At 44.4% G+C, this 18,392-nt stretch overlaps 1 protein-coding gene across 1 annotated transcript; it reads left to right on the top strand.

Moving 5' to 3' along the window:
• Positions 1 to 1,690: 1,690 nt before the first annotated feature.
• LOC311248507 (uncharacterized protein) lies at positions 1,691 to 18,054 on the top strand. Its single transcript, XM_084339376.1, has 4 exons — positions 1,691 to 1,903; positions 2,890 to 2,940; positions 5,823 to 5,891; positions 17,537 to 18,054. Exons 1-4 carry the CDS (start codon positions 1,693 to 1,695, stop codon positions 17,761 to 17,763), a joined length of 558 nt encoding a protein of 185 aa, XP_084195502.1. The 5' UTR covers positions 1,691 to 1,692; the 3' UTR covers positions 17,764 to 18,054.
• The last annotated feature ends 338 nt before the right edge of the window (positions 18,055 to 18,392 follow it).

Below are 18,392 nucleotides of genomic sequence, written 5' to 3'. Positions count from 1 at the left end.
GAATATTACGATCATCTACTACTGGTCTATTTGAACGTTCCAAACCACAGCCTAAAGAAAGTCGTGGACGCAGCCTTTGCAAACTATGCACCAAAGTTATGGACATTAGGGAAGCTAGATCTCTAAATATCTTCAAAAATAAGCTAAAAACGTATCTCTTCACCATAGCCTTTGAATACCCTCCACTGCTGATTGTACTGACATTATTTTACTCTGTCCATTCTATTTGACTCTTTTATTACTTTTATCACAGGTTCTAAACTGTCAGGTATCAAACTATGTGAGTATCAAGCAGGAAGAAAGACTGTCAGGTTTTTAAAACTATGTGGGGACCCAGACCTAGAACTGCACCCTGAGGGGGAGGTTTGAAGGGTCAAAGTGGGTATCAAACAGGAAGGAAGACTGTCGGGTTCTAAACTGTGGATATCAAACAGGGAAGGTAAAGACGGTTTTAATCTGTTAAACAGTCATTCAGAACTACCTTATTGCAATGCACTATTGCATAATTTTACTCTGCCCATTCTATATTACTTTTTATTACAGGTTCTAAACTGTATGTCTGCACTTTATGTGCTCATTGTATGTCTATTATATTTTACTATTTGATTGCACTATTTAGATCCTAATGTGAAAAACTGTGATTTTATATGTCTGCACTTTATGTGCTCATTTTATGCCTATCTTTTTTGGTTGTAAAGCACTTTGAGCTGCAATTCTATGAAAGGTGCTATACAAATAAAGTGTATTATTATTATTATTATTATTATTATTATTATTGGTCATCGGCCTTGTCTCATTTTCTGTGAAGAACATGTAAAGAACACACTGCACCCCTACACATCTATCTTACATACGTGGTGTAACTGGACCCCAGACTGTGGAGATTGTTGATGAAAACAAGTAAACATGGTAGAAATGTAACAAAAAGGTTCACTGTGTTCCTTCACTGTCTGCTTCCACCTTGTTTCATTCATATTTTTCAAGATAAACGTGATTTATTAAATTAATGTCTCGATTATCATGGATTTTCTTTTTACAGACATCACATTTGATCACAATAAAACAAATATCACTTTTATTCATAATTGTGATCTAGCAGAGGTAAATGGGAAACATTAACCATACAGTATATGCCGTTTAAATTGCTTGAAATTTGAGATAAAGTTAACATATGTCATAATTTGTACATACCGGTAAATTGTTATGGATTTATTGTTTTAAAATCCCAATAATGTCAGTCCACCAGAGTAACATAAATGCAAACACCCTACAAGGGTTAATACTATAGAGATCAGATGTTTTAAATATTACGAAGATGAAATAAGGCCATTCTGGTGATATCTTTGACGTGTCAATCAAATGAGAGAGAAGGATGAAAAAGCATGCAGAGGTTTTTAATGGTGGAGCTTTCTGTGAAATAAGACAATTCTCACATTTCAGGGAGGTGGCCTTAAACATACACCTCAGTCTAGGAGGCCAACAATTATCACCTCAGTTTTATTAGTATTTAGGAGCAACACACGTAATGTTTTTAATTACAGATAAACCTGCCTCTAAATGTAGTTGTTTGTCTCTTGTTTCTGTGCAGAGCCTGTGAGGTTGGTAGGAGGAGCCAGCCGTTGTGCTGGGAGACTGGAGTTCAACCACCAGGGAGTCTGGAGACCTGCATACGTGTGGGGGAGGAGTTGGACCATGAAGGCAACAGCTGTAGTGTGCAGACAGCTGGACTGTGGCTCTGCTGTTTCATCAGGATGGAGGCGTGGTTCTGTTTATCAATGGATGGAGAAGTGGATGGTTCATCTTCTGCCTGCCTGTTCTGGCTCTGAGTCTTCACTGTGGGAGTGTGGCGGACCGTGGGTTATGTCTTATTATTCCAATTACACCATGCAGGTGACCTGCTCAGGTAACTCTAAACACTAACATCACATTCAGCTGCTGATCTTTACAGGCTCACATCTCTGTCTAAAAACTAAATATACTTTAATAGTAAGTATTGTGTTATGTTGTAACACAGTAACACAGCGTTACTTGGATTAGTAACTAACTATAATATAATTTCTATTTTTGAAATTGTAAAGTCTTACAAAGTTACTGGGAAAGTAATACAATTACTAAGTAACGTGCTACTGGCCAACACTAATGATACGTGTGAACTGGACCACTGGCAATGATGTTACTTCAGACACATTTGGGTCTCATTCTCCAACAGACTTGTTACACAAAGGGCTTCTCTTAGGGCCATTTGAGACCTTTTCGGGCAAGACATGAATATAGACAATATATTATAATTAGGGCTGTCAGTTTATTGCGTTAATTAGATTAATTAATTACACAGCAAATTATCGCGTTATGAAAATTAACTCAAAATAAAATAAAAAAAAAATATTTTTTTTTCTTTTTTTATAAAAAAAAATCGTATTCATTCCATAAGAATGTAGAATACACATTTACAGACTTTTTTTAATATGGTCCATTTGCATGTTCTTGGTATCTGATTCTAGGGACATCTATAGTAGATCTCCAGCTCTGAAGTACAGTTGACCATGGTTGACTTGGACAAACCTCTCCTAATCGCCCTCGTTTATCGGCCCCCTAGCAGCAAGGACTTTATTTCCCAATTTTCCGAGTTTCTGTCAAATACCATGTCCATCCATGACAGAATCCTGATTCTTGGTGACTTTAATATTCATGTGTGCTGCCCATCCAAGCCTATGGTGTCTGATTTCATGGAATTGATCGACTCATTCGACTCACTTTGCTTACTACCACCGCCACCCACAAACTAGGCCATAAGCTTGATTTCTCAGTGTCAAATGTGAATATTGATGCAAATGCATGCTCCTCTGATCACTGCTGTAATGTTCACCTCCTCTCTCTCTCCCCCCCCAGGCAAATCCTCCCATGGGCGTCCCTCCCGCAGCATTAACCCCTTAACAACCAGTAAGTTTTCCTCCGCCTTCCTAGCTGCCCCTAACATCTGTACTATTGAAGCCTCTCCCTCCAACCTTAACATAGATCAGGGGTGGCCAACCCGCGACTCGCGAGCCACATGCGGCTCTTTGCCGGTCAATGTGTGGCTCTTCCATCCATATAAAGAGAATTTAAAATAAAAAGAATTATAATCTTTTTTTTTCTTTTTTTTTACTCATTCCATAAGGACGTAGAATAAACATTTACAATTTTTTTTTAAATGGTCCATTTGCATGTTCTTATTATCTGAATCTAGGGACATAATATGGATCAGTGTCAGAAATATACTAGGCTTGAGTTTTGATTGATTGATTGAAAACTTTATTAACAGATTGCAGAATGGGTAGAGTACAGTACAGATTGATTGATTGATTGATTGAAAACTTTATTAACAGATTGCAGAATGGGTACAATACAGTACAGCTCAATACACACAATTGTTAAGGGGATGCAGACCAGAGAAAGACTTTCGTCTTGTTTACATCAGGGTCCCCCATTTTCAATTCATCAGGACATATATGACATACATGACATACAGATAGTCAGTACTGCTACATCTATACATTTATGACATACCAGATTTGCAAATACAGTACTGTTTGTGATACAGAAGGAGTCAGGAAAAGGGAGTATATACATTTGACGTAGAAACTGTACATTGGAGGAGGTTGGGTGGGGGGGGTTGGGTACACTGGGATATTGACAACCATACTGGGTAATCTACATTGGAGGTGGTTGGGGGGGGGGGCACACTGTATATACAAGCAAAACTGTACATTGGGGGGGGGGGGGGGGGGGGGAGACACTGTACAAACAAACAAAATTGTACATTGGACTATTGACAAAACCATACTAGGTAAATGACTGTACATTGGAGGGGGTTGGGTTAGGATATTTACAGGGGCCAGTGTTGAATTGCAGTCTCCCGTAGGTGTCCCTTGAGAGAGGTTTTGAAAGTGGGTAGTGATCCACATTCCTTTACAGCTTTGGGTAGGGCGTTCCACATTGATGTGGCATAATTGCGAAACGTGTTTAGTCCCTTATTTGAGCCGAATCTGGGTTTAACATGATTTGTGGAGCTCCCTCTGGTGTTGTGATCGTGGTATTCACTGACCTTTGGGAAGTATTTTGACATGTACATGGGTACCTTGGTCGTGTAGTGTATCTTGTAGACCAGGCCCATTGCAAGTTGCTGTACTCTGTCGTCTACTCTAAGCCATCCTAGGTTGTCAAAGTGGGCAGGGGTGAGGTGGGTTCTAGGAGTAAGGTCAAGCAGTAGTCTGACCAGTTTGTTTTGAGATGTTTGTAATTTTGTTTTTAGCGCCTTTGAGGTGCTTTGGTACCATACAATTGTTAAGTGCTTTGGTACAGCTCAATACATACAATTGTTAAGGGGATGCAGACCAGAGAAAGACTTTCGTCTTGTTTACATCAGGGTCCCCCATTTTCAATTCATCATTCAGTAAATTGTAATGAACCAAAGGAGAATATCAATTCTATTTAAAAAAAAATTATCTTTGACTGTGAATAACACCATGCTAAAATTGACCAGACCTGAAAAATCTAAGCAAATTAATAAAGGGAAGATTATTAAACAGAAGGTTTTGTAGAAACACAACTGAATTCTGCCATCTTTTTTATAATGTAAATTTCTCAACCATTTTTCTTCGTATTGCAACACCGTATTTTGCAAGACGTTCACAGAAAGCGAGAAACTAACTGTGTTCTGTTTTATGGCAATAACGTTCAGGTTTGTGGGAGATAATCCCAAAAAATAAGAGAAATAAAAAAGTAAATCCAGAAGTCAGATGATTGACAGGGGCTGGCCGCTGGTGTGAGCTGGGTAGGGTAGTTTTTCAAAATTCGAAAGCCCTGAGTCTCTTCCTTCAAAAGACTACACTCACTTTTGGCTGTGCCACTTCCTTTTTTTTATCAACTTTTTCTCCCCATTTTTCTATTTTTCTCCCGTCCCCAATTTCGTATTGTCCAATTCTACCCTCCCCTGTCTCGAACGTTGTTAGGCCATGCCTCCCACAAGTCGGCTGCAATGTGGACGAAGCCTTGCATCACGTGTCCCCTCCGGTACTCGAGGAGGCAGCCGTCGCATCTTTTCACCTGCACAGCACGATCTCTCAGGTGTTGGTGAAGGAGGGGACGCTGATGAAGTGTGTGTTTCCTCAGGTGTTCATGAAGGAGGGGACGCTGATGAAGTGTGTGTTTCCTCAGGTGTTGGTGAAGGAGGGGACGCTGATGAAGTGTGTGTTTCCTCAGGTGTTGGTGAAGGAGGGGACGCTGATGAAGTGTGTGTTTCCTCAGGTGTTGGTGAAGGAGGGGACGCTGATGAAGTGTGTGTTTCCTCAGGTGTTCATGAAGGAGGGGACGCTGATGAAGTGTGTGTTTCCTCAGGTGCTCATGAAGGAGGGGACGCTGATGAAGTGTGTGTTTCCTCAGGTGTTCATGAAGGAGGGGACGCTGATGAAGTGTGTGTTTCCTCAGGTGTTCATGAAGGAGGGGACGCTGATGAAGTGTGTGTTTCCTCAGGTGTTCATGAAGGAGGGGACGCTGATGAAGTGTGTGTTTCCTCAGGTGTTCATGAAGGAGGGGACGCTGATGAAGTGTGTGTTTCCTCAGGTGTTCATGAAGGAGGGGACGCTGATGAAGTGTGTGTTTCCTCAGGTGTTCATGAAGGAGGGGACGCTGATGAAGTGTGTGTTTCCTCAGGTGTTCATGAAGGAGGGGACGCTGATGAAGTGTGTGTTTCCTCAGGTGTTCATGAAGGAGGGGACGCTGATGAAGTGTTTCCTCAGGTGTTCATGAAGGAGGGGACGCTGATGAAGTGTGTGTTTCCTCAGGTGTTCATGAAGGAGGGGACGCTGATGAAGCCCAGCAGGAAGAGCAGACAACCTCGACATTTGTTTCTGGTAAATGTCACTTCCTGTCTGGACATTATCCCTTTCACTGCCACACGACAGCCGGTTAACCCTTTCACTGTGACAATACAGAAGGTTAGCCCTTTACTATCACACAACCGACGGCGATGCTCCATCATTAGCATCATTAGCGGACGCGGAGCTAATGATGCTAATGATGGAGCATCGCCGTCGGTTGTGTGATAGTAAAGGGTTAACCTTCTGTCATGTGGCAGTGAAAGGGTTAAAGCAACACACTCAGCAACACAGTCATGGAACCCCCTGTATCACAGCGCTCTTTTTGTACTCGCAATACTCGCTGAAATATATATATAACTAGGGCTGTCAGTTTATCACCTTAATTAGATTAATTAATTACACAGCAAATTATCGCGTTATGAAAATGAACTCAAAATTAATTTAATTTTTTTTTTTTTTTTTTTTTATATTTTTAAATCTCATTAATTCCATAAGAATGTAGAATACACATTTACAGATTTTTTTTAATATGGTCCATTTGCATGTTCTTGGTATCTGATTTTAGGGACATCTATGGATCTCAGGGAATGAATTCCCAGTGTCAGAAATACTGTGTGTTACTAGGCTTGAGTAAATTGTAATGAACCAAATGAGAATATCAATAAAAAATGTTTTATCTTTGACTGTGAATAACACCATGCTAAAAATGACCAGACCTGAAAAATCGAAACAAATGAATAAATGGAAGATGATTAAACAGAAGGTTTTGTAGATACAGTACTGAATTCTGCCATCCGGACACATGCCATTTGAAATATGATTATAGAATATCAGGCCTAAAAGGGTTATGCGATTAACATGTGATTTATTAGATTAATGAATTACAAATCCTGTAATTAATTAGATAAATTTTTTTAATCACCTGACAGCACTATATATAACCAAACCCTATAACCAATCTCCATATCTAACGTGGTTATTGAAGGGTAGAGTGAGACACAGTCTGCATGGTGTATTTCTACGTCCTGTGCTGTGGCTATTGAAAGGTAGAGTGAGACACAGTCTCCGTGGTGTATTTCTACGTCCTGTGCCGTGGCTATTGAAAGGTAGAGTGAGACACAGTCTGCACGGTGTATTTCTACGTCCTGTGCCGGGGCTATTCAAAGTTAGAGTGAGACACAGTCTGCACGGTGTATTTCTACGTCCTGTGCCGGGGCTATTCAAAGTTAGAGTGAGACACAGTCTGCACGGTGTATTTCTACGTCCTGTGCCGTGGCTATTGAAGGGTAGAGTGAGACACAGTCTGCACGGTGTATTTCTACGTCCTGTGCCGTGGCTATTGAAGGGTAGAGTGAGACACAGTCTGCGTGGTGTATTTCTACGTCCTGTGCCGTGGCTATTGAAGGGTAGAGTGAGACACAGTCTGCACGGTGTATTTCTACGTCCTGTGCCGTGGCTATTGAAAGCGGGGCTTCCTGACAGGATGTCTCTGAATGGCGGCTTCCTGAAGCCAGGTCTGCGCTGACGGCACACGGGGGAAGGTCAGACTCCTCAGGGCGGCAAAATAGAAGGTGGAGAACAGAGGGAGGAGAGGAGGGGGAGAGGAGGAGGAGGAGGAGAGGAGGGGGAGGAGGAGGAGAGGAGGGGGAGAGGAGGAGGAGGAGAGGAGGGGGAGAGGAGGAGGAGGAGAGGATGGGGATAGGAGGAGGGGGAGATGAGGAGGAGGAGAGGAGGGGGAGAGGAGGAGGAGGAGGAGAGGAGGGGGAGAGGAGGAGGAGAGGGGGAGAGGAGGGGGATAGGAGGAGGAGGAGAGGAGGGGGAGAGGAGGAGGAGGAGGAGAGGAGGGGGAGAGGAGGAGGAGAGGAGCAGGAGAGGGGGATAGGAGGAGGAGGAGAGGAGGGGGAGAGGAGGAGGAGTAGTAGGAGAAGAAAGAGCGATGTAATTTGTAAAGCAATAACGCCAAATGGAGTAACAGCTTGAGACAGGTCGTTCTTTGCCGCCCTGGCAGGGAGAGCCTTCGCCAACCATTTAAACAATGAACTGTAGCGCTGAGATAAAGGAGTCGGAGGCGGTGTATCGAAGTTGAACCTAATCCCTTTATTATTCAGCAACATAACAACATGTCAACCTAATCGAGTTGATAGATAGAATGAATGACCGTGGCAGGAAGTGCCACACACAATATCGTCCGGGGGGAACTACTATTCCCAACAACAGTTCTGTGTGAATTATGTACAGTCACTACAGAACTCATGTTATGAATCCAGAGGGAGTCTTCCTTGACCTTCCCCGGGTTTGACCTTTTTCCAGCTAAGAATTTGATGTCTAGAAGAAAAACGCTACAAACTCCACCAGAGGAACATAGATAGCCGCGGTCATGCAACTAGTGGTTGTTTAGCAGGTGGTGGTCAGTAGTTAGTCACCATAGTAGGGCCTACCATATTCCATTTAATTGTATTCTACTTGAATTGTCTGTTAACCCTTTCACTGTGACAATACAGAAGGTTAGCCCTTTACCATCACACAACCGACGGCGATGCTCCATCATTAGCATCATTAGCTCCGCGGAGCTAATGATGCTAATGATGGAGCATCGCCGTCGGTTGTGTTATAGTAAAGGGTTAACCTTCTGTCGTGTGGCAGTGAAAGGGTTAATTGTCTGTTAATGTTGATGCACCAAACGACCGTATGTGCAAACTTACTTTCTTACTAATACATTTCTGATTCTGATTCTAGTTAGCATCCAAGGCAGAGACACCCCGTCACAGTCTTCTAACTAAACAGTCAGAGCATGACCATTCACTCAAATCATGCATTTGAACCTTATTTTACAAAAAGATAAACTGGGATCTTTTTCAGAGGCCGATGTTGGCCTGATTATCCACTTACATCGCTGTCAGGATCATGTAACGTAAAATCATTGGTAAACAAACGTAATGCTGAAAATATACACTTTTACTGTATATCTCAGGCTTAAGAGGTTAACCCTGTGAGGCCCAAATTAAAAAGACATTAGCAACTTCAGAGGCCAGAGGGTGGGACATATAAACACATTTACTATCAAATATCATTGTGAGGCTGAACAACAGGACTATAGCCTACATGTGGTTAACATTTTTTAAATAAACATTATTTTTTTAAATGGCTAAAAGTGATTTCGTAATTTTGCATCCGTGGGTCTCACTTTTAACCCTGTGAGGCCCAAATAAAAAAGACATTAACAACTTCAGAGGCCAGAGGGTGAGACCTATAAACACATGAAGGGTGCAGTGACTGAAAAAAAAGGTTGAGAAACGCTGGTATATGGTGTGGCTCTTTGTGGTACCACAGTAATTTTTGTGGCTTTTAGTCTCTGACTGGTTGGCCACCCCTGACATAGATGAACTCACATCCCTGTTTAATTCCACCTGCCTCTCCATTCTGGACTCAGTAGCCCCCCTTAGACAAAAAAAACAAACAAAGTCTAAAGGCCAGCCGTGGCTAAATGACACCACCAGAGCCCAGAGGAGAGAGTACAGGAGAGCAGAGCATAAGTGGAAAAATTATAGACTCCATGGCCCTCATTCATCAACGTGACTTACGCACAGATATGTTCTTAACCTGTGCGTACGACCATTTCTAAGCAAAGTGTGGGATTCATCAATTTCAACTTGAACTTGACTTCGTGCTTATATTTACGCACAGCTCGGAGCATGCGTAGCTGACGCCCAGTGGTAGAACATCGTTACTACGGCATAAGCGCTCCTCAGTTCTGCATTAGTTTCAATGCGGAAATAAGCTTCCGTGCATTACTTCCAAGTACTGGCGTGTTCAACTTCTGTATGACCCGTAATTCATTATAGTTCATTGTAAAATAGCGACAGTAGTGTAATTATAACGGGCTCATGCGGGAACAAGAGGTTGGCTTGCTTGTTTGGCACGGGGGGCAGAAGCAGAACACCCGGCCTCCAAACACCATTAAATATAGTTTCAAATAAAAAGCGACATACTATTATTTTGTGTCATGTTTCCAAATAAGATTGGCCACAACGGAATGCTTTCTACTTCAATTTGTTGATTAGAATAGATTACCTCGCTCCGTTGAAACTTCACTGAGCTCAGCACACAGACATGATAATAATAACAACAACAATAATAATAATAGCTTCATTTTACATAGCACCTTTCAAGAGAGACCCATGCAAGGTCGCTTTACATAGATGGGGGGGGGGGGGGATAACAAAGTAATAAAGATAGTGGACAGACTATGTAAATATGATGATGGGATTCAAGTTCGCGTTTTTGTTGATCATAGGCATGCTGTCAGAGTATGATATCTTAATCAAACATTCTAGAACATTTGTCGTCACAGATCATGTCATAATAGAACATAGGCTACATGGCATGGTCCATCGTGATATTGTGTAGACTGTTATTACTGTACCAGTACCACCCATTGTGACAACAGCCTTGTGAGTCCCGCACACAAACATGATGGAATTCAAGTTCATGTATTGAAAGGCAGGCTACATCATACATGGCAGTGAGATTCATTGTTCAAGTTTCAAGTTTCAAGTTTCTTTAATAGTTGTCATACAGAAGTACAGAATACTTTCATACAAAATGCTTCTTACTGTTACGCTCCAGAGACTGTGCTAGACAAGATAGTATCAAATAACATAGTATAGCATGTAATTTAGAAGAAGAAAATGAGGTCACAGTGTTCGGTATAGACATATGTACAATGTTCGATGCAGAATAGACGTAGCTGAGTTACCATATAATATACAATACTATGCAGTGTACTAATGTACAGTACTATATAGTGCAAAGCAGAAATGGGATGAGGTACAATTTAGGTACAATTTACAGTAAGGTGTACGAGTTGTAGTGCAATCCTTCATCAATAAATATAAAGTGTGGGTAGTGGGTGCTACAGTGTGTTTGTTTAAAGTGGGTGTGTGCTATAAAGTGTGTGGAGTGGGTGCTACAGTGTGTTTGTTTAAAGTGAGTGTGTGCGTGTGGATGTGTGTGCTATGTGCGTTTGGTGGTTGTTGTTGTGTAGTGTTCATTGTTCGTTTAGCAGCCTGATGGCCTGGGGATAGAAGCTTCTTCTGAGTCTTTCTGTGCTCGCCTTGAGACTCCGGTATCGCTTGCCTGACCGCAGCAGTTCAAAGAGGCAGTTGTTCGGGTGACTGGAGTCTTTAATGATTCTCTTAGCCTTGTCCTTGCAACGCTTGTTGTAAATGTTCTGGAGGGTGGGGAGCCCCCCTCCAATTGTGCGTTCGGCTGAACGTGTCACTCTTTGTAGTCTGTTTCGGTCTTGTGCAGTGCTATTCCCAAACCAGGAGGTGATGTTGCCAGTCAAGATGCTCTCTATTGTACATGAGTAGAAGTTCTTAAGGATCTTCTGACTGACTTGGAACTTCCTTAGGCGCCTGAGGAAGTAGAGGCGTTGTCGTGCCTTCTTCACAACACTGTCAATGTGTGTGGTCCATGTCAAGTCCTCGGATATGTAGGCTCCGAGGTACTTAAAGCTGTTGACTCTCTCAACCGGTGCCCCGTCGATGCTGAGGGGGCTGTAGTCCTTGACCCCCGACCTCCTGAAGTCCACAATCATCTCATTTGTTTTGCTGACGTTCAGGGAGAGGCTGTTTTCCTGGCACCATCCCGCCAGGACCTTGACCTCTTCCAGGTAGGCCCTCTCGTCGTTGGCAGAGATCAGGCCCACCACCACTGTGTCGTCAGCAAATTTGATGATTGTTCTTGTATATGCTCTCGTATTATTCTTTATATAGGCTACCCAATACTGACATCAAAATAGATTGTATGCCTCTAGAAATCATATGCAGCAGGTAGAAAATTTACGGAAAATCCGTCGCGATTTGGAATAAAATTGAGGAGAACTTTAATCCCTGGGTATTAATCAAACAAAACGGGAAAAGGCAGTCATATTCCAGCACGGTCTTTATTAGTGTTTGCGCTGCCCAGGCAGTAATGGTTAATAGATATCATATCCGACATCACCGTACGTGTACACGTCTGTCAGCCTGTCACATAACACACTTCCCTCGGCTTAGTCCATTTTTCCACATTTCATGGGGGTATTCCATTACCGTATATGGTTAATCGGGGCGGTTCTGGTATGCAAATACTTAAAACAGTGCACGAGCTCAAACGTAGGATCAAAGTCATATTTATCAAGACAGGTGTGCGTAGGACCTGTGTACGCACGTGTGATACATCCCGGTTTCTTTGTGCGTGCACATATTCTAAATTCTGTGCTTAAGTATGGAAATAGAACATTTTCTACGTCACGTTAATGAATGAGGGCCCATGTCTCTCTCGAGATGCTTAGAGACACTCGTATCAGATATCAGTTAGCAGTTAAAGCAGCGAGAGCCGAATACTTCTCAGACCTCATCCGTAACTCTCAAAACCCCAGGACCCTCTTTGCAAAATACTGTGACAATTTTTACTCACTACAAAACATAGGTCAGGGCGAGTACAGGTTGTCTAACAAATGAGGCTACCCACAGCTTCTCTATACATCTCTTACATCAGTCAAAACATCTCAGGATCTTTTCCACATAATTAAATCATTTAGAACATGGTAAGTCATCCACCTCTGTATTTAAACATAGAATTAAACATAGGATCCATTTCAGTATTTAAACATGGATTCTACTCAGGTATTTAAACCCGGATTCTACTATTCCCGTATTTAAACCTGGAGTATCCTCCTCCTGCATTTAAGCAGTGTAGCCACCCTCCTTCAGTATTTAAACATGGAGTACCCTCCTTCAGCATTTAAGCAATTAGCTACAAACCATACTTTGTATTTGTCTTGGCCTTCAATACCCTCCCGGATTGAATATACCCATTTCCCTCCCACTGTCTGTCTGCCCTCTGGTAACTTGGTTGAATACACCCATTTCCCTCCCACTGTCTGTCTGCCCTCTGGTAACTTGGTTAGAGTAAAGGTGTGGTTGTCCTCTAGGGACCTCATCTCCTCATCCCTTGCTCTCTCCCATTTACTTGATTCGGGGGACACTATGGCCTCCTTAAAGGTCGGGGGTACCCCACTGACTACCCTGTAGCAGTAATCAACGGTGGTGAGTGTACTGTCATCCTCGTCACTCCCTTTCCGGGCATAGTCTGTCAGATACTTTGGGGGTTTGTGTTCCCTTGAGGGATACCTCCCACTGCTTGGGGCACTTGACATCACCCTTGGGTGCTCCTCGTCATCTGCCTCTGGGGGTGGCTGACTGTGCCTGCACGACCGTGCTAAGTACACTGGGTTGATGTGTCTCTGTTTCTACACACCTTACTCTGGAGTCCAGCTCTAGCTCCTCTGTCTGTGTCTCGCTCTCACATGTTGTCTTTGTGACAAACTTGACTAGCATGTGTTTCTGCACTCTCCCTTTACCGGGATGATAAACTAGGAAAGCAGGGCTTCCCTTGTCGTGCCCTACAAAGAGTCCTTTTACACATCTGGACTCGGGCTTTCCCCTGTCCTGCAGGTACGCATAACACACTGATCCAAATCGGTGCATTCTAGCTAGATTACACTTCTTTCCTGTCAGTGCTGTATACGGGGTGGTGCCAGTGTGCTTATTAAAGCACCTGTTTCTGGTGTAAGTGGCTTCTTGCACCGCATAATGCCATAGGCTCTACTAGCTTACACCTAGCCATTTCGAAAAGGGTGCGCCATTTCCTCTCTGACACTCTGTTCTGGTGTGGGGGATATGGAGATGACGTCTCGTGTCTTATCTTGTACCTTCTCAACAGTGATTGGAACTCTCTGTTTGTGAACTCGGTTTCGTTGTCGGACCTCAAGCATCCTACGTTACCATAAGGGGCTACGTCTGCCAGGAATTTCTCTGTGGCCTGGAGTGTGTCACTCTTTGCTTTGAGAAAGTAAACAAACACTGCTCCTGTGCACACATCTGTAAAAGACTGTACATATCTAAAGCCTCCTATGGACTCGTTGCTTACTGGACCGGCTAGATCCGTGTTAACTAGTGCAAGTGGTACCTTTACTTTTTCTGTGGGATTTCTGTTTCTCGATTGAGTAAACTTCCCCGTTTTGCACACTACACATTTATTGTCAGGTCTACGCTTTTCACCTTCAATGTGCATGCCTTCTGTCACTGCTTGCAGTTTCAGTAAATCCTCGTAATTACAATGACCCATAATCTCGTGCCATGTCTGAATATCGTGACTGGCCGTCACGCTACACATATCATTATTATCATTACACTTGTCATTGTCATTACACTCTGTTTGCAGATAATACATTCTCTGGCACATCTTTATGTCAAACCGTGTACCATCAGGCTCTACAAGAAAATGTTTACCTTTATCGAAGAATACCTTGGCACCGCTTGCAGTAGCAGCTATTACAGAGAATATTCCTTGTGGGAACGATGGTAGGTAGAGAGCGTTCTTTAACGTCACTGTGCGTCGGCGCCCCCCACTGTCTGTGAGGCATACCTGTGCGTCTCCTCTCTCTTGCGCCAACCCGTAGGTGCGCTTCCCGTCTGCCAGATCCATGCTGTGCCTCTCCGGGTGGAAAGTGTTGTCAAAGTTCTTGAACCAACTCCTGTCGTTGATGACATGGGACGATGCACCTGTGTCCACGATCAGTCCCTTCCTCTGGGCCCGCTGCAGCTGTGCGGCCTGGCGATGCACGCTGTCAGCGCCCCGAAAGCGAAGTCTTCTTGTCCCGTTATTCTCCGGGCGTCGTCTCGATCTGTCTCACGTCGACCGTGGCTGCCATCGTGTCCGCTGCCGCCATCTTGTCCACATCCGCCATCTTGTCCGTAGCCGCCGTCTCGTCCATGGCCGCCGTCTCGTCCATGGCCGCCGTTTCGTCCATGCGCGTATCGCGCGCTCTGGTCGTGTTTCTTCATGCACGCTCTGTGTGCCCCGTGGATTTGCAGAAGCTACACCAGACAGTCTTTGTGCAGTCGCCTCTCCGATGGCCTTTCTCTCCGCATCGCCAACACACCAGTTCTGCCGTGGTCCTGGTCCTCTCCCTTGGCGTCGCTCGGGCCTTCAGCACCCTCTCTCCTGCCTCCGCGGCGGCTGGGTGGGTATCTTCTGAGGCCTCAAAGTTTCTTAACTTGGCCTTGAACTGTCCCAGCGTCATGTTCGCTGAACCATGTGTTACCAGGAGTGTGAACGGTTTGTACAGCTCCGGTAGTCTCCTCATCACCATCGCCATCATTAGCCCATTGCTTGGTGCTTCTCCTGCACTCTTCAATGACGTCATGGACTGCTCAGCTCTGATGACGTATTCGGTCACCGTCTCGGTGTGCCTCTTCCTCAGTCCCGTTAGTGTTATGTAGAGGGCCACGACTCGGGGTCTTCCTTGCCCGATGTAATGCTCTCTCAACACCCCCAGGCTTTCTCTGCCTTTGTCTTTAGTGTCGCGGAATATCTGCCCCAAGCTGGTGTCGTCGAGCAGTGGCACTAACTCACAGTACGCGTCTGCGTTATGCTGGTCGTCCAGGGCTTGCTCTTCCGCCGTCAGTGGTCCCATGGGGGCTGTCAAGATCGTCGCCTTCAGTCCCGCACCCTGCATGCAGCATAACATGCGCTCTTCCCAGAGCTCGTAGTCCTCTGCTTTTCCATTGAATGAGGGCCATTTGCTCCTTCCCTTGGTCGCCATCCTCTTTGTTGATGGTAGGCGTAGCTTTAGCTCTTGTTGGCCTAGTGCCTAGCCACGCGGTGCTCCCGGCGCTAACCTAGCATATACTTCAGCTAAACTTGCTACCCTTATTATTTCGCCCCGGCGTGTTCTGGGCCCATAACCTGTTGACACAATCTGGCTATGGGGCGACAATAACGTGGTCAAGAGGCATGGTTTCTATCTTTAGCCTTTAAGCGGCATGGTTTATTCATTCACATGGTATGAGCAGCAGCACATGAGTTCTCCTCTCACTGAGAGGCTGGTGGAGAAAGAGGTAGAGGGGGAGGAGACATCTCTATTTATACTCGCCACCTGGTGGTATCAGGAGTGGCTCCGCCTAGAGCGCCCTCTATTGGAAAGAGTTATATATGCAGTTAGACAGTTACTAACAATCCTACATAGAACCTCTAACCTTAACAATATATAATCAAAAAATGCTAAATGCTAAAATGCTAAATGCTAAATGCAAAAAATATGCTCTGATGAAGTATACAGTATACACATAAGGTGTGGTATGCGTAAGGTAGTATATTGTCCTTTTAGGTTCCTAGTAGTTGGATGTCTGGCAGCAGTCCCTGCCCACTGTTGTGGAGCCTGATGGCCGCTGGTATGAAGGACTGGCCGAGGTGGTTAGTTGAGTGTCGGGGGGGTATGAGTCTGTGACTGAACATGCTTCTCATCTTGACTAGCTCGTTGTAGAGGGGGTGGGAGGGATTTTCCAGGATAGCAGCCAGCTTCCTTCTCATCCCCCTCTCTGCCACCACCTCTAGTCTGACCAGCTCGACTCCCACCACGGAGCTAGCCTTCCTCACCAGCTTGTTGAGCTTGTTGGAGTCCCTTGAGTTGATGTAGCCCCCCCAGCATGCCACACCAGAGGACGCTGGCCACTACAGACTGGTAGAATGATTCCAGCAGTCTATTGCAAACGTTGAAGGACCCAAGTCTCCTCAGGAAGAACAGCCTGCTCTGTCCCTTCTTGTAGAGGGCCTCTGTGTTGTCCGACCTGTCCAGTTTATTGTTTAGGTGTACCCCAAGGAACTTATGACTCCACCACCTCCACCTCCTCCCCTCGGATGGTGTTGGGAGTCGGGGGGGGCTCTTCTTGCCCCTCCGGAAGTCCACCACCAGCTCCTTGGCTTTACTGGTGTTGAGTTGGAGGTGGTTGCTGTCTCTCCACCCCACAAAGCTCTCCACCAGGTCTCTATACTCACAATACAATGTGTTAAAGTGGGTCCTACTCTTCTAGTGGCATGTGTGTGTGTGTGTGTGTGTGTGTGTGTGTGTGTGTGTGTGTGTGTGTGTGTGTGTGTGTGTGTGTGTGTGTGTGTGTGTGTGTGTGTGTGTGTGTGTGTGTGTGTGTGTGTGTGTGTGTGTGTGTGTGTGTGTGTGTGTGTGTGTGTGTGTGTGCGTGCGTGCGTGCGTGCGTGCGTGCGTGCGTGCGTGCGTGCGTGCGTGCGTGCGTGCGTGCGTGCGTGCGTGCGTGCGTGCGTGCGTGCGTGCGTGCGTGCGTGCGTGCGTGCGTGCGTGCGTGCGTGCGTGCGTGCAGAGAGCTGCTCCATCACAATTGTTTGTGACTTATAGTCCAACATGGAAAAAATAGTTTGTTTCAACACACTGTAGTTTGTCGTTTATTACACGCATTTCCAAGATAATCCAGCCTTTTTCCGTAGATCGCGAGATAAAACGCGTTATGTGCCATAAGCCCGAATCGTTCTGGTTGATTCCCTGAAACCCCAAATACTCCCAAATCAAAGGTATATAACATGTACATATGTACCTTGACAAAAAGTATATTAAGTAGCACAGCAACTTCTGACTCAGCGCGCACTGCAGCAGAGAATGAGAACATAGTAGAAAACATGAAATGGACTTTTCATTCAGTCAGGACTGTGCTACTGGGGGTGCACCTTGTAGTGCTAACCATGTCTTTAATGAGAGTACTTTGTGATGTGATCAGCTGTGATGTCGTGAATGTTGTTATATCAACATGTTTGTGTTGCAGACTCTCCCCTGCCGGCTACGGAGAAAAACCATGCTCCTCCCAGAGCTGAAGCCAGACGTGATTACTACAACCAGCCTGGTCCCAGAGCTGAAGCCAGACGTGATTACTACAACCAGCCTGGTCCCAGAGCTGAAGCCAGACGTGATTACTACAACCAGCCTGGTCACAGAGCTGAAGCCAGGCGCCTGGAGAAGGAGGAGAGGGCAGGAGCTCAGGGCTCAGTATAGGATGGTTTTATGATGAAGAGCTCAGAGTAGGATGGTTTTATGATGAAGAGGAGCTCAGAGTAGGATGGTTTTATGATGAAGATTTTTTTTTATTAAGGATCCCCATTAGCTTGTGCCATAGCAACCAGCTAGTCTTCCTGGGGTCCACACACAAAAAAACGTACAAAAACAATTAGTGTTGCAAGACAAAATTATTAAAAGTCAGCAAATGAGATAGCTAAAATTACTAGGGCTGTCAGTGTATCGTGTTAATTAGATTAATAAATTACACAGCAAATTATCGCGTTATGAAAATTAACTCAAAATTAATTACAAAAAACAAATTTAAAAAAATTTAATATTTTTTTTGTATCATTCATTCCATAAGAATGTAGAATCTTATGTTAATATTGCTATACATCTGTATATTATATATAGACTATAGATTTAGATTAAAAAATATTAAAAATAAAAAAAGGGGGGGGGGGAGTCCTTTTACTACCCCCTCTTCTTTCTCTGTTGTTTCCCTACCTCTCTTCTGGATGTGTTTTTTTTCTCTCTTTCCTTCATCTATTTTTCAAACTCCATGCTCCATGTATTATGGCAATTGGGGTTATTCGTTAATATAAAATACTGTAGGCGGTCAGGTG

This window comes from Notolepis coatsorum (genome assembly GCF_963971535.1).
Source record: "Notolepis coatsorum genome assembly, contig: SCAFFOLD_358, whole genome shotgun sequence".
Taxonomy (NCBI): Eukaryota; Metazoa; Chordata; class Actinopteri; order Aulopiformes; family Paralepididae; genus Notolepis; species Notolepis coatsorum.
The sequence above is the reverse complement of the archived record's forward strand: the minus strand, read 5'-3'. Positions and strand labels throughout refer to the sequence as shown.